We start from the raw sequence: 22,358 nt of genomic DNA on the forward strand, positions 1-22,358 counted from the left end.
GTCATATGTTCATCTCTGCTTGCATGTCATCAATTGGCGCCTGAACAATGACCATTCCTATCCTGAATTGTTACTGATGATCAGAAATGGCGTCTTTATGCTAATATCAGGAAAAGAAAGGAATGGTTGAGCCCACACAAAGCAGCAACTTCCTGTACAAACATCTGTTCACATCCACAAAGGATAATGTTATGCATCTGGTGGAACAGCGATGGTGTGGTGTACTACAAATTTCTTCCTTGAGGAGTAACCATACAGCTGACATTTATTGTCAACAACTGAGATGGCTTTGGAGACACAGTCCAAGATCAATGACCAGAAAGACAACATGAATTGATGCTAACTCTACTATCATGCCCACCTCCATTCTGCTAGACTGACAAAAAGCACCATACAGAAATTGGGTTGGGAAGTCATTTCACAACTCTGCCCCCCCCCCCCCCCCCCTGCCCTTATTCACCTGATCTTGTGCCTCAGATTGTTAACTTTTCTGCTCTCTATCAAACAACCTTCAAGGAACTTTCTTCCTAATGAACATGTGCTCCAAACATAGCTCAACAAATTCTTCACCTCAAAACCAAGTGATTTCTACAGCTGCAGAATCGAAAAGGTACCCCAGCATTGGCAGACTGCTGTAAGTAGTGAAGGATAATATACTATTGATAACAAGTCTCTGTTATGTGTATATGTTGTTTATTAAAATTATGTAAAAACCTTAAACTTATACACCAACCCAATATTTTAGTGGAGACAAAAAGGTTAAGAGAGATTTGACATAAAATGACAGAGGGAAAAACTTTGCTGCAATTGTTGATTATGCAGTGGTTGTTGTAGTTGGCCTATGTGCAACAGTTTATTTTTATTGAGAATTTCAGTAACATTGTGCTCATGTACCATACTGAATTTGTAAGAAATGGTAACACATCTTAAAGTATTACACTAGACAAAACAGTTCCAATGAGATTCAACTCAGTAGCCATTATCAGAAAATGATGTGCTAGACAGATAAGATTATGAAGGAATGTCAATATAAATAGGAGAAGCTGTTCTCTATGTACTAAGCATTCAGTCCAAGGCTTATGTATGCAGCAAAACAAGTAAATGTTGACTTAAAAGAGAATTCTGTTGTTAAGTTTCAGCTTGAAAAAAAAAGATATGAATTATTTAACAAATGCTAGCAATTGATGAGACAAGAACAAAAGATAATGTCAGAGAATTAGTAGCAGAATGATGGAAACTATAATTTTGATCCAGAATTGCAGACTATCACAAACTAATGAGCTGCTGTATAAGAGCCATATATTAACCTCTTTATAGTTAAGATAACATCTACACACTGGATGTACAATTTGTTTTTTTGCAAACCATGATTGGTGGAAAGTGTGCTAATGTCTGTGGATGACTCAAAGTTTGAGCATGTATGTTCTCTCCCTCCTCATGTTCCAAGATTTACAGAGGCTCTCTCAAAAGTGTTGTCCAGCGGTATAGCAAGAGAATTTCGGTGAAGCTTGTAACATCTGGAGGTAACAAATGAAAAGATGAAACTTTTAGTCAATATGTGATGCATCCATGGTTAATGTAATTTTTAGGTCACTTCCAACAAAATTATCTCTTAATGGTTTTGAGGCCAGATCCAGCAAACAATTTTAACCTGTTATGAATATATTCACTTTGTTACTTGAAGTGGAGACATTGGGAACATGGCAGCTATGAGGTTGAAAAAGGAAAGAAGAAAAAAAAAAAAATCCGCAATCATGCGTTGAAGATTACATGATGTTGACTGGCCACTGTGTGATCCTCTGCAATGTGCATTGTGTGGATGCAATATGGAGGAAAGATGTTTCTTCAGTTGCTATCATGAGGCTGACTCCACTCTATTCCAGGCCTCCTACCAAGGAAAAATCCATGGAATTACTGGGAATTGAACCAGGGTCCTCTGTACGAATGTCACACATACAAGTCAGTAGGCTACAAAGACGAGATAGAAAAATGCCATATTAATTCAGAGTTAATGGTCTTGTCACTTCCAAACAGTGTAATCTGATATCCATAAAGGGAACTACAAAATAATTTGTCAACAACCTTAATAATTGTTTATCCCTGAGACAATTTGTGTAGTAATATAATAAAACTTATTTTGCCATCCATGTATGTATTTTCTGTCACCTTTCTGTCTAGAATGAAACCCAATTTCCCAAATAATTTAAATTTTAATGTGAATTTTTTAAAATGCCTTGCAAGTGTTGGAATAAAGAAGCAGTCGAATACACTAGTGAGCCAAAACATTGACCACCTGCTCAGTAGTATTTTGGTCCACCACTGGAGATCAATAGATTCTGCATTTCATGGATTCAGTAAGTCCTTGGTAGATTTCTGGAGGTATGTGGCACCAGCTGTTTAAACACAGGTCATGCAATGCCTACATATTATGGACTGGTAGTATGTGGGTGGAAAGCTGACATCTAGTAGTATATTCGATGTGTTACATTGTATTTAGATCAGGCAAATTTGGTGATCAAGACTTCAGTGTGAGCTCTCTATTGTGCTGCTCCAATCACTCTAGCACGATTCTGGCCTTGTGACAAGGCAGTTATTCTGCTGGAATAGTCCATCACCACTTGAGAAGACCTGAAACATGAAGGGCTGCAGGTGTTCTGCTATAATTTTCCATAGTCCACAGATGTCATAATGCCTTTGATTACTGCTCATGTCCCATGGAAGGCAAAGTGAGTGTCCTCCATAGCACAACACTGCCCCAACTGCCATATGTCAGTGGCCCAGTTATATTTCAGGCAGCCATTTGCCTGGTTGCAGCATATCTGGACATGGCCATTGAATTGGTGTAGTAAGAAACTTGATCCACTCAGATAGGTAATACATTTCTGTTGATTCATGGTCCAATTTCAATTATCTTGTGCCCATTGCTGTTGTAAACGGTTATGTCATTGGGTCAGCACAGGAATGCACAGGGTTTGTCTGCTCAGAGCCACATAATGATGCGTTCCTAAGCACTTGTGGCTGTACTAAAACTGTACTCTGGTCATCAGATCTGCCATAGATCACTCCTACTCTACTTTACAGAGTAGGCAAGCCTCTAATCTCAGCATCCTGTGATAAGACCTGGAAGTCCAACACCTTGTTACCTACTTGTACTTTCACAGTCCTTCAACCACTTTCTGTAGGTGCTCATGGCAGAAGTACTTAGTCAGAGACCAGCTTCACTATATTTGAAATGCACATTCCCAAGCACTGAACCATAACAGCCTGCCCTTTGTCAAAGTTAACCCATGTCGCTAGACTTCACCATTGTTAGAATGATTCCTCATTTGTTTCCATTCCACATACATACTTTCCTTATCACCAAGTGGGCTTTAGTTTGCAGTCAGCATAATTTTTGGCTCGTATATCACAACTTACGATGTTGGTTACTTTTTATAGTAAATCTCTCCAAAACATTAAAATGGAGAATCACTGGGGGAATTGTGGTGTATACTAAAAACAAAACTCCAGTGATGATTCCGGGAATGATGATGAGTTAACACTTTAAATAATTGCAATTGTGATTACTCAAATTTGCAAGAAGAGGAGCATTTTCAGTGCATATCACCCATTCCTCAGTTGCTGTTCCAGTTCATGTATGGTAGAGATCCAAAACCTAATCCGTTGCTAATATTAAATATTTTGCAGTTAAAAATTAAAAACTATTCTGAATGTTAAGAAGTTATATATGTCTATAATTCTCTTGCAGTGGGATCCAAACCGTTCAAACTCTCTGGCAACGTTCTTGGGACACTCCCAACTAGTTTACAATGCTATGTGGTCTCCACATGTTCCTTCATGCTTCGCCTCTGTGTCAGGTGTGTTTCTACAATGCCTAAAGTTTGTATTCTCTTTATTTGTTACTTCATTAATATTTCTGATTTATTAATTGTCTAATTGTGTTTAATATATGTAAACATAAAGCCAGTACAATGTCATTGGCAAAACAATGATGTAACGCATTATTCGAGTACATTTCATTAACACACATTCTTCTTTCACTAGTTTAGAGATACATATTTCCATTTTCTTGTATAATGATAATTTTCAAAGTGAACCTTGGTTAGCTGAACCTTTTTATTATCTTTAGGAAATAAATCAATAAAGCATGGCAGACTACTTCCCCCTCCTTTTGTATCAAGAAAAAGAATCCTCCATTCACATAAGTTCAAGATCCTCTTAACTTTCTCCCTGCTTTTCTTTCAAATATTTTTGTGGGTAAACTCGTGTGTTACATCGTTGTTTTAGCCACATCTATAGATAACTAGATCATCTTATACCAGAAAAAACAAACCTGCTTTAGTTGAAGGCCAGGGACAGTCATTTCTATGCTATATCATCAGAGAATTTAGAAAATCCGTAACATAGCTAAAGTGATGACTTCAAATTTTACAACCTAATGTGCACATATAGTTATGTATAGTAGAATATAAAATAGTTAAAAATCATGCAGTCTCAAAGTAAATATTGTAGGTATTACTATTTCTTTAATTTTCTGTCTTGGTCACATTCACCTTTGAGTTAACGGAGACTAGTTTCAGACATTTCTGGTCATCTGTCATATTGTAAAATACAAAATATTGAAGTATACATGTAATTTACATATAGCATTCTATATGTACAGATAATAATGGTTCATATTAATGGTTATAACATACCAGAGTTGTTCTCAAGTGATTAATCAAATAAATTCACAGTATAACAACATTTACAGATTTTAAATTATTCTTGATGCATGTACATGTGAGCGTGCCCGCCCACACACACACACACACACACACACACACACACACACACACACACACACACACACACACACACTCTTTTAATGTTGTAATCTCTCATTATTTTCTGAATTAATTGATCATCATACTATCCTGTAGGTGATGGAACGCTGCGAATATGGAACTCGCATATGCCACAACGTGCTACAATGACATTACGAGCACATGATGCTGAGGTGCTTAGTTGTGATTGGTGCAAGTACGACCAAAATATTCTAGCCACAGGTGGTTCAGATGGCCTCATCCGGGGGTGGGATCTCCGTAGTTTCTCAATGCCAATCTTTGAGCAGAAGGTAAGTAGCAGTTAAAAAATTCAAAACAAGAATATGGGAGACAGAAAGAGCATAACTCTTAAGGTCTGCTATGTTTTTCCAAAATGGGCACTGTCACTAATGGTGTGAAAACTTGCTCTCATACTGGAAGGTACCGTATTTCAAAAGTACCATTGTTTTAGCAAGGTGTGGGCAAATTTGGAGGTCCCTGTTTGCAAATGTTCAGCATGTTGTCAAATTGTGTGTCAATTTCTTAGCTCTTAAATTAAATTATGTGGTAATGAATGAGTCCCGATTACTCTGAGATTGTGCAAGACAGGAAAAATTCCTTAGTTCAGTAGCTTATGTTTGTGGTAGAAATCATATCACAGAATGTATTGCACCTCTTAATGAAAAAAGAAAAAAAAAACATATTTAGCTAACTCATACTCCCAACTGATCATCATTTCTCTCCTCTGTTTTGAGTGCTCTCCTAGATTTGTTATCAGTGATACATTGAATAAAAATTGCTATAAGAGCTAACTATAACATTGTTGAGTTCAATAATCAGAATTATTGTTGCATAGTAGCTGTCATCAAGATAAAGTTAGTCACATGAGGAGGTTACTGGAGAAGAGGTAGGTGGCACAAATAACTTGGAAAATAAATACCTGTGATGAAAAGTAAAGTAGATGGGCCAAGGAAAATAATGAGTAGAAGGAATAAAAGTTACGGCAAGAAGTAGTCTACAGGAGGCAATTGAGAAAATAAATTGTGGAACTTAGAATGCAACAAATGACCTTTGATGTTGGAGGAAGACATCTGCTAGATAGATAGATAGATAGATAGATAAAGCAGCATGTGTAAGATATTATTAGTTTATGAATACGAAAAAAGTGTATAATTTATATTTTCAAAATGGTACGTTGGGTCCTTTATCCCTGTAATTGATAGAGAAAATTGTATTAAGTTGAAGGCATTCATATTTTCAGCAGCAGGATAGGCAAGCACTTTTCATTTGGCAGTTATATTATTTTGGCAGTTTCATACATGAAATGAAAAGATAAAATAGCTTCTTATATTGAATATTGCTTTGGTTTTCTGTAATAATTATTTCTCTTTCTAGGGGTGCGAATTTGCAGTTAGAAGGGTGAAGTTCTCTCCACATCATCTCTCAGTATTAGCATCTGTTGCGTATGATTTCACTACAAGGTATGTCCTCAATGTATTCATTACTCTATGTGTTGAACTTTTCAATGAATGAGAATTTTCTATCTCCCGTAACAAGCTGAGTTAAGGATCAATGGTAAATCATGGGGCAAAAAATTAAGGAATGATAGCTGAGCAGCAACAGTAAAGCCAACTTATACTTAATTTAGAACATGAAATACCATTTGCCTTGTTTAGAAGCCAAATGTAATGAAAATATGTATAAAAGGCTATCAGTGGTAGACTAAAGGATAATATGCTCTACAAATTTCAAAGACAACTGTGCATGCGTGGCAGCAGAGCTTGGGCCAACAAAGTCTACATTGCCGAACTGTGTTGCTACAGACAAGTCAGCTCATTTGCCTACTGTACATTACACATTCAAATATGCGAGGGGAATAATAAATATTAAAACCAATTTTGATTAATTGTCATGAGAGAAATATTAATTCATGTCTTGACGACGTTGTGTGCACTGCTCCACAGATTTACTCTGCATGACGTCGGGAGGCGAGAACAGCTGACACAGCTTTGTGAAGATGTTGTTGTTGTTGTTGTTGTTGTGGTCTTCAGACCTGAGACTGGTTTGATGCAGCTGTCCATGCCACTCTATCCTGTGCAAGCATCTTCATCTCCCAGTAGCTACAGCAACCTACATCCTTCTGAATATGCTTAGTGTATTCATCTCTTGGTCTCCCTCTACGATTTTTACCCTCCACACTGCCTTCCAGTATTAAATTGGTGATCCCTTGATGCCTCAGAACATGTCCCACCAACCGATCCCTTCTTCTAGTCAAGTTGTGCCACAAACTTCTCTTCTCCCCAATCCTATTCAATACTTCCTCATTAGTTACGTGATCTACCCATCTAATCTTCAGCATTCTTCAGTAGCACCACATTTCGGAAGCTTCTATTCTCTTCTTGTCTAAACTACTTATTGTCCATGTTTCACTTCCATACATGGCTACACTCCATACAAATACTTTCAGAAAAGATTTCCTGACACTTAAATCTATACTCGATGTTAACAAATTTCTCTTCTTCAGAAACGCTTTTCTTGCCATTACCAGTCTACATTTTATATCCTCTCTACTTCGGCCATCATCAGTTATTTTGATCCCCCAATAGCAAAACTCCTTTACTACTTTAAGTGTCTCATTTCCTAATCTAATTCCCTCAGCATCACCCGACTTAATTCGACTACATTCCATTATCCTCGTTTTGCTTTTGTTGATGTTCATCTTATATACTCCTTTCAAGACCTATCCATTCCATTCAACTGCTCTTCCAAGTCCTTTTTCTGTCTCTGACAGAATTACAATGTCATTGGCAAACCTCAAAGCTTTTATTTCTTCTCCATGGATTTTAATACCTACTCCGAATTTTTCTTTTGTTTCCTTTACTGCTTGCTCAATATACAGATTGAATAACATCGGGGAGAGGCTACAATCCTGTCTCACTCCCTTCCCAATCACTGCTTCCCTTTCATGCCCCTCGACTTTTATAACTGCCATCTGGTTTCTGTACAAATTATAAATAGCCTTTCACTCCCTGTATTTTACCCCTGCCACCTTCAGAATTTGAAAGAGAGTATTCCAGTCAACATTGTCAAAAGCTTTCCCTAAGTCTACAAATGCTAGAAACGTGGGTTTGCCTTTCCTCAATCTTTCTTCTAAGATAAGTCGTAAGGTCAGTATTGCCTCACGTGATCCAGTATTTCTACGGAATTCAAACTGATCTTCCCCGAGGTCGGCTTCTACTAGTTTTTCCATTTGTCTGTAAAGAATTCATGTTAGTATTTTGCAGCTATGGCTTATTAAACTGATTGTTCGGTAATTTTCGCATCTGTCAACACCTGCTTTCTTTGGGATTGGAATTAATATATTATTCTTGAAGTCTGAGGGTATGTCGCCTGTTTCATACATCTTGCTCACCATATGGTAGAGTTTTGTCAGGACTGGCTCTCCCAAGGCCGTCAGTAGTTCCAACGGAATGTTGTCTACTCCGGGGGCCTTGTTTCGACTCAGGTATTTCAGTACTCTGTCAAACTCTTCACGCTGTATCATATCCTCCATTTCATCTTCATCTACATCCTCTGCCCTTTCAATAATATTGTCCTCAAGTACATCGCCCTTGTATAGACCTTCTATATACTCCCTCCACCTTTCTGCTTTCCCTTCTTTGCTTAGAACTGGGTTTCCATCTGAGATCTTGATGTTCATACAAGTGGTTCTCTTATCTCCAAAGGTCTCTCTAATTTTCCTGTAGGCAGAATCTATCTTACCCCTAGTGAGATAAGCCTCTACATCGTTACATTTGTCCTCTAGGCATCCCTGCTTAGCCATTTTGCACTTCCTGTCGATCTCATTTTTGAGACGTTTGTATTCCTTTTTGCCTGCTTCATTTACTGCATTTTTATATTTTCTCCTTTCATCAATTAAATTCAATATTTCTTCTGTTACCCAAGGATTTCTAGCAGCCCTCGTCTTTTTACCTACTTTATCCTCTGCTGCCTTCACTACTTCATCCCTCAGAGCTACCCATTCTTCTTCTACCGTATTTCTTTCCCCTATTCCTGTCAATTGTTCCCTTATGCTCTCCCTGAAACTCTGTACAACCTCTGGTTCTTTCAGTTTATCCAGGTCCCATCTCCTTAAATTCCCACCTTTTTGCAGTTTCTTCAGTTTTAATCTACAGGTCATAATCAATAGATTGTGGTCAGAGTCCACATCTGCCCCTGGAAATGTCTTACAATTTAAAACCTGGTTCCTAAATCTCTGTCTTACCATTATATAATCTATCGGATACCTTTTAGTATCTCCAGGGTTCTTCCATGTATACAACCTTCTTTCATGATTCTTAAACCAAGTGTTAGCTGTGATTAAGTTGTGCTCTGTGCAAAATTCTACAAGGCGGCTTCCTCTTTCACTTCTTAGCCCCAATCCATATCCACTTACTACGTTTCCTTCTCTCCCTTTTCCTACACTCGAATTCCAGTCACCCATGACTATTAAATTTTCATCTCCCTTCACTATCTGAATAATTTCTTTTATCTCATCATATATTTCATCAACTTCTTCATCATCTGCAGAGCTAGTTGGCATATAAACTTGTACTACTGTAGTAGGTGTGGGCTTCGTATCTATCTTGGCCACAATAATGCGTTCACTATGCTGTTTGTAGTAGGTTAGCCACATTCCTATTTTCCTATTTATCATTAAACCTACTCCTGCATTACCCCTATTTGATTTTGTGTTTATAACCCTGTAGTCACCTGACCAGAAGTCTTTTTCCTCCTGCCATCAAACTTTAACCTATCCATTTCCCTTTTTAATTTTTCTAACCTACCTGCCCGATTAAGGGATGTGAGATTCCACGCTCCGATCCATAGAACGCCAGTTTTCTTTCTCCTGATAACGACGTCCTCTTGAGTAGTCCCCGCCCGGAGATCCGAATGGGGGACTATTTTACCTCCGGAATATCTTACCCAAGAGGACGCCATCATCATTTAGTCATACAGTAAAGCTGCATGCCCTCGGGAAAAATTACGGCCGTAGTTTCCCCTCGCTTTCAGCCGTTCGCAATGCCAGCACAGCAAGGCCGTTTTGGTTATTGTTACAAGGCCAGATCAGTCAATCATCCAGACTGTTGCCCTTGCAACTAGTGAAAAGGCTGCTGCCCCTTTTCAGGAATCACACGTTTGTCTGGCCTCTCAACAGATATCCCTCCGTTTTGGCTGTCTGTATCGCTGAGGCACGCAAGCCTCCCCACCAACGGCAAGGTCCATGGTTCATGGGGGTAGGTTTGTGAAGATATGAAGTATAATTTTTCTCAAAATGGCAATTGGCTACCGATAAGGTCATTGAAACTGCTTGCAGTAATTACCATTTATTGTAATTTGAACTGCATAATAAGTAAAAATGCCATACTTTTGGCTGTTAATTGGCATTATGATTGTAAACTAACACATCCAATGTTACAGTGAGAGACCACATTTATAATCCTTTGAATAAGCAAACAATTAACCAACTCCAGGGAATGCTGACCGATAACATCGAAAACCATCGATATCTCGACAAGTAACAGCTACTGTCATTTTAGGGCCTTATCCAGTTTGTGCCTTGAAAATAACATACGTTTACATGTGGAAATAGGACTTCTGATGAATTTATCCAGCTGCATTCTCGCATACAACATGATGGGAGAAGCTTAACTGCTGCTTGGGCAATGTTTTGAACATTATAGACTTCTTAATTAAAAGGATACAAAGTCCTAATGAAAAAGGCTAGGAAGTTCTCCATTATTATGTATGCAACTGATATGTTGACAAACACTTTTTTAAACCATGAGTCTGTAAAACTAAGAAATGTTATTACTTTGTTCCAAAGTCCCTTCTGTTTGAGTCAATTTCTGAACAATATGATTGTAAATTTACAATGGGAGGTTCAAGTCACATATCCATCATCACTTCCCTGTCAAATTCTTCTTTCTGAAGCGTTTCAGCATGCCAAACAGACAGTGTGCCAGCTGCAGGTGGAATGTTGTCTATTGCCTCATTGTCTATTGTCACGTGCACAAGCGATTCGCTGTATGTTATCTTGAATGTTTCATTTCTTTCTCCCACATAGCCTTAAAACCCTTTGCCCAAATCAATTCTATGGGGCTACACTGACAGTGACACAGGGGTAAATGTTAAACTGTGTGACCCCATTCAGATGCAATGTGGTCATGTTTGTACATTCTGTCACGTGACTATAAATTGACAGGCTGCAGGAGATCGGCACGAGTCTAGTTTATACAGTGCTTAATATTTTTGTTTTTAAGCTGGGGAATTTTGTAATTTAATTATAATTGACAATGACCAACTGCAAAGCAAGGTATGACAAGATTTGTGAATCACATCATGAAAATGACAGCGCTCATTTCCAAACGGTAATCACTGCTGTTTTTCTTACACGTAAATAAAATTTTAATCTCAGCAACAAAACCAGAAGAACAGCCAACACGAAGAATGATTATCCGAGAACCTATTCCTATGAGAACTTTAAATCTGCCACTACCATTACACATTTTCCGGCAGATCTTTTTCAAAAGATTCTGACTGACTCATCAAGGTAATACAATGATCAACTACCTCCTTCTCTTGTATCATGAATCTTTATATGGGATATAGTTCACACTGCATCTATGTCACTTCTTTGATCTAAAACTCTCTTCTTAATGTATCTGGAACCGCATTTACATTGACGAAGCTGCATAACTATTACAGGTTTATGTGATGTCGGGCATTCATCATTCGCATCAAGCATTTTAAAATAGCGTTGTTAAAACCATCCATTTGTGTTACAGGTTCCTTGTGATTTAAGTGCTTTCCAGGCGACATGAAACCAACTGTTTCTATGGTTGCTACAGCTCTGACCACTTTATTTACAATTCCTTTTACAGTTCTCTTGCCGATACCACCTGGTTCTGCAGTCTGTTCTTGTGTTTTCAAATGTCAACGGTAGGAGACCTGCTGTCAAATTCACGTTTGAAAAAATGTAGCATGTAGAAGTGAGATTCTCACTCTATAGCTGTAACTCTTTGCCAATGCCTAGTGGAGGGGGACATGCAAAATGGCTGAAAACTGACCACCACCTTACATGATGCAAACTTGAGGACCAGTTCAATCAGTACTCTTGTCCCCACACACAAAAAATTGTACCAACCCTTTGCAGTTTAACTGTTGTTCCTTTTTTATGTTGTGTAGCATACTGAGAATTCAGTGTTATGTGGCATAGCTACTGTTTTAAAATGTACGGCGGCATCATCATCAGAATCAAATGCTTTTGGCATTTCTGTTGCAAATTATTTTAAGGATAAGCCGTTGCTGATGCATTTCTGAGCTTTAGGTAATTTTAAGTGTGCGACATACGACGCATTGAAACTCTCTTCTTCGAGATTCGATGGTTCAGTCAACTCGTGTACCTCTTCCTTTAAGTTATTGACAAGAGGACATTGTTCGTCATAGGAGTAATGCCTGTGTGTCACTTCACGGAGCAAAAAGAAATACATATTAAACTTTGAGGTTTTTCATCGGAATTATGTACAGAAAGTCCTTTATTTCCCATAACTCAAGACAAACGCTCTTTTTTTTTTTTTTTTTAAAAAAAAAAGGCATAGAAATAACCAGAATGAAACTAGAATGGGCCATAGCAATAAACACAATGACAACTTGAATGATCGTGTGATGTTAAGGTGAGTGAATCTGAACAAAATGCGTGGAGGAAGTGGACTAACAAAACAGTGATGCCTCTTCGAAGTCAAAAAGATGCTGCTCCACTGAATTGCTGATAAGCAAACGAACTGAGGGCTGCTGCTGCAGTGTGACGACACTGCCCGAGTAGTGTTCGAGGAGGAAACACTCATTGGAGGGAACTATCTTAAGAGTCACACTGTTCCAGTCCTGCCTTAATCCCTTAACATAAAACCCTGAGTTATCTTGATTTTATTTTGACAGAAACTTAAAATCCCTAGTACACTTGGGCAACTTGAGAACATACCTTTAAAAAAAATAAAAAATAATAATAATAATAAATTATGCCCGCTTATATCCGTTTCAGCACCGACAGTTACATGTTCGGCCACCCAAGAGTATCTGGTACTACATTTGCAGCCTGGCTGTCACATTTTGGTTGAGGTTGTTGTCACCAGATATTGTCTTTACTGTGTGGAGCTTTGGACCTAGACAACACAACACATGCTTTCACACTCTCTCTTATATTGTTGTTTAGGTAATGCTTTCAGAAAAAGGATTACTATAGTGATCCTGAGTTTGACATTGAATTTAGTAGCTCAGAAAGTGAAGAAGAATATGATGTTACTTAGAGACTGAAAGTGACGGCAGTTAGTCAGTTGAATGCCAAATGTTCAGCAATGGTAAGAGATACATACATTCACTGTGCTTCAGCTAGCTCCTTCAAGATTTATGTTCACAGAAAAATGTTATGAAGTACATGGTTAGACTTCATAATTACACAGAACCTAAAAAATGACTTCAAGTTTCAGTATAATCAAGAGTCCAGTGCATGAGTATACTCGGGATTTTATCATTGGTGATTTTCAAAATTTTGTAACTCATTATTTTAAGCTTTTAAAACCATCTTTGTGTGTTCATATGTAATGTCATTCATTATAGGATGTATTTCATTAATAAAAAAAATTGTTTTTGGAACTTAATTTGGAAAAAAAGTTATGTTAACCCTTTAATGACCTCTTCCCCCCCCCCCAACACACACACACATTGTCCCAAATATGATAATTTTTTTTTTTAATAATGAAAAACATGTTGTAATGAATGACATTACATAAAGACATATGTACATAGGTTTTAAAGATCAGAATAATGAGTTATAATATTATGAGAAGGAAAGTTGCTACTCACCATAATGCAAAGATGCTGAGTTGCAGCTAGGCACAACAAAAAGACTCTCACAAATAAAGTTTTTGGCATGCCTGTATTGTTGACGAAGGCCTTAATGGCTGAAAGAGCCATTTTTGTTGTGCCTATCTGCGACTCAGCATCTCCGCTATATGGTGAGTAGCAACTTTCCCTCTCATAATATTGTTACATTCCGTCCTGGATCTTCCATTGTTTGAATATGAGTAATAAAACTTTGAAGATCACCATTACTAAAATCCTGAGTATACTTGTGCACTGGACTTTGACTAAAATATCTAGATACTTTGTCATATTTTTTAGTTTCTGTATAGTTGTGAAATCTAACCATGTGTACACAATGGTTGCCTGTGAACATATATCTTGAAGGAGCTGGCTAGAGCACAGCAGATGCATTTATCTTGTATCACTGGCAAGCGTTAGTCACTCAGCTGACAAACTGTTGTCACTTTCAGTTTCTAATGAAATAACATCACTATACATATCCTTTTTCGAAAGCATTACTAAAGGAAGAGTCTGAGAGTCCGTGTTTCATTGTGTAAGGGCGATATCTACTGGTAACCTTTTCAAACAAAACACGACAGCCAGGCTACAAATGTAGTACCATATGCTCTCTAGCAACCGAACATATAACTACCCGCTCTGAAGCAGATATAAGTGGGGTTTTATATTTCCAAGGGTCTGTCTTTAAGTTGCCTGTGAATACTCGGGATTTTAAGTTCCTGTCAAAATAATAAAAACAAGATAGCTCGGCATTTTAAGTTAAGGGGCTAATGCTGTCGATACACAATATCCTAGCTTTTCAATGATTTGAGGTAGGTTAAAAAGGAAGGGCACATCATTTGGACCTCCAGAATGAAATTTTTTTTTTCTTTTTCATACTTTTTCAGATTGCTGTGTCAAAATGTGAAATCTAGAACATTTAAATACCATCTAATTTTGTACCCTATTCCTGAACTTACATCATTTCCTATTTAGTCACTACTATGATTAATCTTTCTTTTTTTCCTCTGTCATTGTTCTCTTATGGCTGTTATTTTACTGTCTGTAAACAAGTTCAGAAGCTGTTGATGAAAACTTAAACATTGTCAGATTTTGTATGTAACAAGAATACTGTCAGACTGAATTAATATATCACACTTTCTTCATGCTGTTTTTTATTAATGTTGTACTACTTTGTTTATTGTGTACAAATTATCTCAATTATCTCTTTTCCTCAGGATTTGGGACTTCAAAGTATCATCAGAAGCAGTGGAGACAGTAAAGCATCACTCAGAGTTCGTGTATGGTTTGGACTTCAATAGCCATGTGGTAGGACAGATTGCTGACTGTGGATGGGACTCACTCGTTCATGTTTTCAACCCTCGTTCTCTCAGTACCGTGCCATCCATTCCTATAAAGTGAATCATTCCAGTTTTCTTTGTGGTTTTCCTCCTCCTAGAATTTGTTTGTCAGTGCATCATCTGGTACATAGATCCCTGCCTCATATTTAAGTGGAAATAATGTAATCATTAATGAAATTATGAAGTAGGGATGATGGAATGTGATGCCAAAGAAGGTGACCACTCACCTACAATAATGAAGTTCTGAGCCATGAATGTGATCCACACATTAGAGTATGGGTAGATGTATTTTGTTTGAGTCTGCAGAATTACACATGAGCTGTAATAGTAGCTGGTAATGACCAACAACTATGCGGATACACCACTGTCTTAAAAATATTCAAGCTACTTTACTTATTATGGTATTGTTTTGCTTGCTAATGAAGTAGCGATACAGCTTTTGAGCATATGTTTTGGAAGCTTAACACTCATAAGCTAGATTTACTGCACTGGCTTTGAATAAAGCAGTCAGAAGACAAGTTATGTAAGCTTTTCATCCCAAGATCTTTGGTGAATGACTTGTCATGTGTATTCCTCCAGATAAAAGTTATAGTACCTGTAGCCTTTTTAAATAAATTCACCAGCAGAAATAGTTTGTGGAGACAAGGAGATTTCTATGAGCTGCCTTAATTATAATGCAAAAACTAAATTGTTTTCTTTGCAACTGTATACATCACTGTTCATTTTCATCTTAAAATTTGAACATTTATTGTAGTCTGAGCACAGTGCACACAAGATTTTAGACTATTTCAAACTGTGTAATAATAAAATAACCATCAGTCTAATGTTTTAATATTTTTCCTTACTCATTTTGTTTAAGTTTACAAACCTTCAAAGTCAGATACATATTTGTATTTACTCGTTGCTGGTCATTCTCTCTAAATACAGTGATATGTCACACAAGTTAAATTTTTTTGGGATTCATATCTCTATTTTAGTCGTTGTAATTGTGCATAACCATGACTTAATTGTTTAAAACAATAAAATAATACTAGTGATCACTCTATTCTTATTCAGTTCTTTTTATTACTCTTTGTACATGTGGTCATATCTATTCATGACTATAGATTTTTTACTTCATACTGAAGAAGGGAGTGGTTTTTTTTGAAGAAAAGAAAAGTAAAAAGTCAACTACTGTATTGATTACTATTAATTGATTCAGGTTTCCATGTTTATCAAATCTCCTAATTAATAAGTACATTGTACAGTTTTTTGTCATGTATTTATTCAACGTGAACAGCATGGTGGCATCAATTTTTGTACTTATTCAGTGAGACACTTTTCTCCTTTAAGTGTTATAATATGCAAATGGGAAGATGTCAGTGTCATGTGGTTGAAGATGGATGTATGTATATCAACATAACTTCTGAAGTTTTCCAATATTTAATTGCACAAGAAACAGATTAAATTTTACTTTTACCTACAATATTTCTGTAACTTAATTTATAAATCTATCTGCCATTTACCGGTGCAATATAAATGTTAGCCCCACCTTAAAGACACATGAGTAATAGTGTGATGTAGCATTTCACTAAATTAATGCTGGAATTGTTTTGCATCTCTGGATCTTGAGTATGTTTAATAGACCACTTCTTACTTAATAGATGTTATCTCATATTTGGTTTTATGGCACTTGACAGGACTTTCACCACTGTTGAAGCTGAGTGTAAGCCAAAACTTATCTTGTTTATCTGTGTTAATGAAGCTCTACAGCTTTTCCATAACTGGAGAGGCTGGTTCAATCAACATGTAACACAAAGACAAGGGCATCTCCTTTATAACAGTATCTAGTGGAGCATTATGAAACAAGGCTGTCTTCATATTTTACAGCTGCATAATTTTAGTTAAATATTTGGCCATACTATTTTCAAAATAATTATTACAAAAATGTGAACAACTTCAGTATAATTAATAACAGAAAAGCAAGCCTTGCATGCAGAAGAATCAGAATCTTAGCTTTGCAATGAAACCATTGAGTCTTAAGATTGTGAGACGATTGCTTTTTTTTTGGGGGGGGGGGGGGAGAAGAGACAGGAAAATAATTATTTTCCATTGTTTTTGATTGCACATGCTTGCATTTTGAAACTATGGTTTTAAATAGTTTCAATAGTATGTCACTTTACAGTTATTGGCCTCATCCTGCTATGGAAGCAACAGCTTGAGGTTTTTTTTTTTTTTTTTTTTTTTTTTGTAGTTCTTTTTTTCTTTAAGGAATGCAATGCATTCTGTAATATGATCTCTACCGTCCCTTGCCCGAACATAAGCTGTTGAACTAAATAAGCTCTCCTGCCCTCCACAATCTCAAAGTAATCTGCACACATTCCTTATCACATAATGCCGGTTAGAGTTAAGAAACAGACACATAATTAACCAACTGGCTTAACAGTTGCAAACAAGCAAGTCTAAATCTATCTACAATTTACATAAACAATGACATTTTTTAAATATGGTACATTCCAGTATAACAGCAAGATTTCAACAAATGTATGTTTACATTCTAATGGGCAATATGGTACCGTGCTATCCACATTACAAGATGCATATTTCCCACATTTGGGTTATAAATGTGTCACTGATATTTGTGTCATACACATCCACATCATATGTACCTATGAGGTTAGACATTTTCTTCATAATATTTCAATATTATGGTTACAGATAATCCACTATTTATTTATGTTGAAAAAAATTCATTATCATTTTTCTGAGCTGGATATACACGGTAACATTATTTTAGTTTAACTAGATTTGACTCATCAAGAATAATTACTATTAGGTTAGAGACCAAGCTACTATTCATCTGTTTTTAATGAATTCATGTATTGAACTGCCAGTTTTGTCTCAGAATTGCTGTGTATAGCGTGGCTGAACAAAGCAATATACAATTTAAGAAATGGTTTTTATCCAGTATGGGACATATAATGTATGTTTTATTTTCCTTCATTCCCTCATTTAACATTATGGGAAATAATTGTCATGATAGAGTTTTTCCTGGGTTTTTTACTAAAAGTAGTCGGTTACATGTATTCATTTCATCTGCAACTCTAAGCTCCCTAATGCAGAACAGAAAGAAGTCTGAAGTCATGGATGAAAAGTGTTTACACATTTTGGAGTTTGTCATCATGTGAACAAACACTTTGATGCAGTAGCAGCGGTAGCAACGTTACTTTCGGGAGTGTTACCTGCCTTTGCATTGTATTCTGAAGTTTGTCACACAAAATATTTAAGCATTTGTTGCCTACAGAAGCCAGTCTTGAATTGATAGGTGCTTTGAATGAATAACAAAATATGAAACAAGCCTGTCTTCATCACATGTAACAAAATATAGTTACATCACTAATATTTTTATCTGTGGGTTTACTGTGACTATAACTCTTAGGTTAAAGTTAAAGGATAACCAACTGTCTCTGAGCATTTTATTTTTATTGCTTCTTCAATGTCCAACCCACTTCAGAGTTAAACTCTGTTTTCCATCATTGCTGTTTGGGTTTTCCCGTAGTAAGAAACAGAACTAAGACAGCTGCTATTCTTGCATTCTGGACTTAATTTAACACAAAAGTAATTGTCAACATAAATTTAGATGTAAATCTTTCTTTTGTTACTGAATTTATGCCATTTGCAACCTTCAGTTGATGATCCAAATACAGAGGTATTTCACCAGTACATATGCCAAACATTCAGTGGCAGAATGAAGGTACGAACTGAGAATTCACACATATATACATTCAAGTGCATTAGATGTAATTATCTTGCAAAAGTAACAGTCTTTCACTTTCTTTCTTTACGAAGCATGTTAAGCTGAAAACCCGAACAGTAGTTCTAGAAAGGGTGTTGCACATGGTAGGCACAATAAACACAGTGATACTCCCTGCATTGTATGGGATGGGAGGAGGCCGGTCTGACACACACACACACACACACACACACACACACACACACACACACACACACAGAGAGAGAGAGAGAGAGAGAGAGAGAGAGAGAGAGAGATTTCTCTTGCCTCCTCCATGCAGCAGACCATTTGAGGTACTTTAATCAATACCTTTCACTCCCAACAGGTCCAAAGAATTTGTGAGAAAGTAGTAGTGCCTCACAGAATTGAGTACTGTACAATTAAGTCCCATAGGGGTAGCAGGGATACTGGTGTTAATACTCCATAGCTCTGCCAGCTTTGTATTTTGAAATGCAGTAGGGTTTTTATCTGAAAACACAATTGAAAGTCAGTTATGATGCTAACTTTTCATCCTATGCATTTGTCCAGTACAGGATATCTGAAATTATTTGTCAATAATATGACTTCATTTTTTTGCAGTCAAGTTATATTGTTGTTGCATCCACATTGTTATAAGACATGATCATTTGTTATGCGGTGTTTAAAGGATATGTGATAGAACAAGTGATAATGACCTTCTGTCAAGAAATTACTTGGCAGAGAAATTCAAGTTTATATTATGTGAAACATAAAATTGTTCCTTATTCTGTACCTTTGGGGAGGTGTTCAGTACAGATTACCAAATAGTGATATACTGCTTTGACGTCATTACATGAGAAAGGTGGATAATCCTTTTGAAAGTGACAAAAGAAAGCTTCATAAATGGTAATCTGAGCAGAATACTCAGCAGCATGTAGCAACAAAACAATGGAAGGGTTCCACACATTGTCAGTAATTACAATCTTCAGTTTCTTACTAATTTAAATTTGTTTACCTTCTGAGATCATTCTTGGAATATTTTTAGCAGCACAAAGCAGGATGTCATATAAAACTTGCAAAACAACTGTGTCATGTACATACACTATTTTATTTATTCTTGTTACAGAATTATTAATAATATTTATGTTTAGAATATATTGCGTGTTTCCTAGTTTTTCAGTTTTAACATCTGGAGTACTTACAGCACAGATCTGTTAAAAAATGTAGCTTTTATGGATTACAAAGATAACTAGATAATTACACAGTTGTAATGCATTGTAATCATTTGAAGTGCATACAAAATTAATAACATCAAGCTGACTTATTGTCTCCTGAACTAAGTATTTTTAAAACTGAAGTTGCTTCATTACTGTAGTCTTTTAGGTTCTTTGAACATGTTCATGGTTTATAACTAATGGTTCATAAACCATATAAGTTCATATATAAACTGAACTGACTTCATAAGATTTTCATTGTAGAAAATTAAGAGAGTCAGAATGACAAGGACAGAGACTACAGAAAATTTGTGGAATAAGTGAAAAGAATTTTGAAGTCTATTTCCATTACAGAAATTCACTAAACTTAAGACTTGGTAACAGAAGTTTTATTTATTGTTAAATGATATTGTTAATTTTTAATGTTGATTTAAAGGTCCACACACACTAATTCCATAAGACTGTTATTGTGTTTTTATTGTTTTTGTAACTACAGAAGTTTATGGGGTTATGCAACTAATGAATCCGAATTATTTGTGTAGAAAATTTGTATAGACTGAAATTGTTGATTGAAATAAAATAGTACAATAATGAAATTTATTTTCATTCTCTACACAATTTCTTTTCCCCCACTTTGTTTTTCTTCTCTCTGCACATATAGCTTAATGCGTGACCTATAAATGTACAGTTACAATCAATCAGGGTAACTTTTTGCCAGTCAGGGTATCTTTGAACTATGTATTACTTCTGTTCCAAATGGCTGCTGCTCCACCAACTTCCATTATTTTGTACGAAAAGTGTCAGTTTGATTACCTTTGTGACTTCTAGTTAGTATTTCAGTCATCTTCCTACAACCTCTTAGGCTTTTGGTTATCCTTTAATTATATTGGCTGTGAAGAGATGTCCTTACAACAAATGACTTAAGCTGAATAATTCCAGGTCTAGTTAATTAGTAACATGTTCTATGGATCATTTAGAACGATAGATCTTAATGGTGTGGAATGAGTCATTATGCATTCACATTGCAAATTAATTTGTATGAGGGTTGACCCAGAAGTAAAATTCCCTCTATTTTTACAAATGGACATCTGTTTATTCTCATAGAAATTTACGTAGTTACAAGGAAGAAACTTAGCTCTATATTTCTACATAATTTCCATTTTTTTCTATTTATTTTTGTAGATGGTGCTCCAATTCCTGTATTCCCATTCGTAGAACTCTGGCACCTACCCATTGAGGAAGAATTTCATTTCTTCTTTGACTTCATTGTTGCTCTGGGAGCAGTGGCCAGGTAAGTATGATAATTGCTAGGCACAAGGTCCGAACTGTAAGTTGGGTGGAGCATGACACTCCAACCAAAGTTTGTCAAAAGTTCCTGGGTGTGGCAGAACACGTGAGGTCAGGTGTTATCGTGAAGCAGCTTTACACCTTCTGTCAGTCGTCCTCTCCACCTGAGTTTTCATAGTGTGTTGCAATGACTGTCTGAGTTGTTTATTGCCCCATGTTCCATGAAATCAGTCACCAGTATTCCCTTATGATCCCAAAACACTGACCATGAAGCAGCACGAGTTTGTTTGAATTCCTTTGTGACTTGTGACCCCGAGTGATACCTTTGTTTGGATTTTTCTTTCATTTCGGAAGTGAAACGAAACACACATTTCATCTCCTGTAACAATGGAGTCCAACAATCCTTCCTTATGTTCTTGACACTTTTGAAGAAACTGGCGAGCACTGTGAAGGCATTTCTTCTTGGGTTCTGCTATCAGCGTATGTGGTACCCACTGAGCACTACACTTGTGATACCTCAATTTTTACATCAAAGCTCTTTCAACTGTACTGTAAGAACTCCTATGAATCCAAGAAACAAGCTCATGGATGGTGACCCGTTCCGAAAGGCTTCACATCGGACCATCTCAATAACCATTTCCGAAACTGAAGATCTTCCACTTACTCCCTGCACCATTTTCGGACATGTTGAAAGGACATATACTTGTGTCAACTGATGACGAATATCTATGGGTGAAGTCCCTTTCGTGTGCAGAAACTGAATTACAGAGTGAACCTTGCACGTGAAGGGATCAACAATGGGCACCTCCATCGCAGACGGCTGCTGAGCTAATACTGGCAATGCAGTGAAGTGCGGCTGGTTGAAATTGGGAATGGGGGAACAGCCGCACACAGCAGTCTTGAAGATTTTGAGTAGCACCTTCCAACGCATCTGGAGCCCTTTGGGAACCTTACTTCTGGATTAGCCCTCGTACCTATGGTACGTTCTAAGCGTTTGCAAACAGGGGAATATATATATATATATATATATATATATATATATATATATATATATATAGAGAGA

General features: G+C 36.7%; 1 protein-coding gene across 1 annotated transcript in view; it reads left to right on the forward strand.

The window, feature by feature from the left end:
• The window catches only part of LOC126284434 (peroxisomal targeting signal 2 receptor), a 42,281-nt gene extending 21,677 nt beyond the window's left edge, over positions 1-20,604 (forward strand). Inside the window, exons 5-8 of the mRNA XM_049983356.1 lie at positions 3,749-3,857; positions 4,923-5,116; positions 6,201-6,286; positions 14,942-20,604. Coding sequence (XP_049839313.1) covers positions 3,749-3,857; positions 4,923-5,116; positions 6,201-6,286; positions 14,942-15,125 — 573 coding nt within the window. The 3' untranslated portion in view covers positions 15,126-20,604. The remainder of the gene's footprint in view (positions 1-3,748; positions 3,858-4,922; positions 5,117-6,200; positions 6,287-14,941) is intronic.
• The last annotated feature ends 1,754 nt before the right edge of the window (positions 20,605-22,358 follow it).

Source organism: Schistocerca gregaria, chromosome 8, assembly GCF_023897955.1.
Source record: "Schistocerca gregaria isolate iqSchGreg1 chromosome 8, iqSchGreg1.2, whole genome shotgun sequence".
Classification (NCBI taxonomy): Eukaryota; Metazoa; Arthropoda; class Insecta; order Orthoptera; family Acrididae; genus Schistocerca; species Schistocerca gregaria.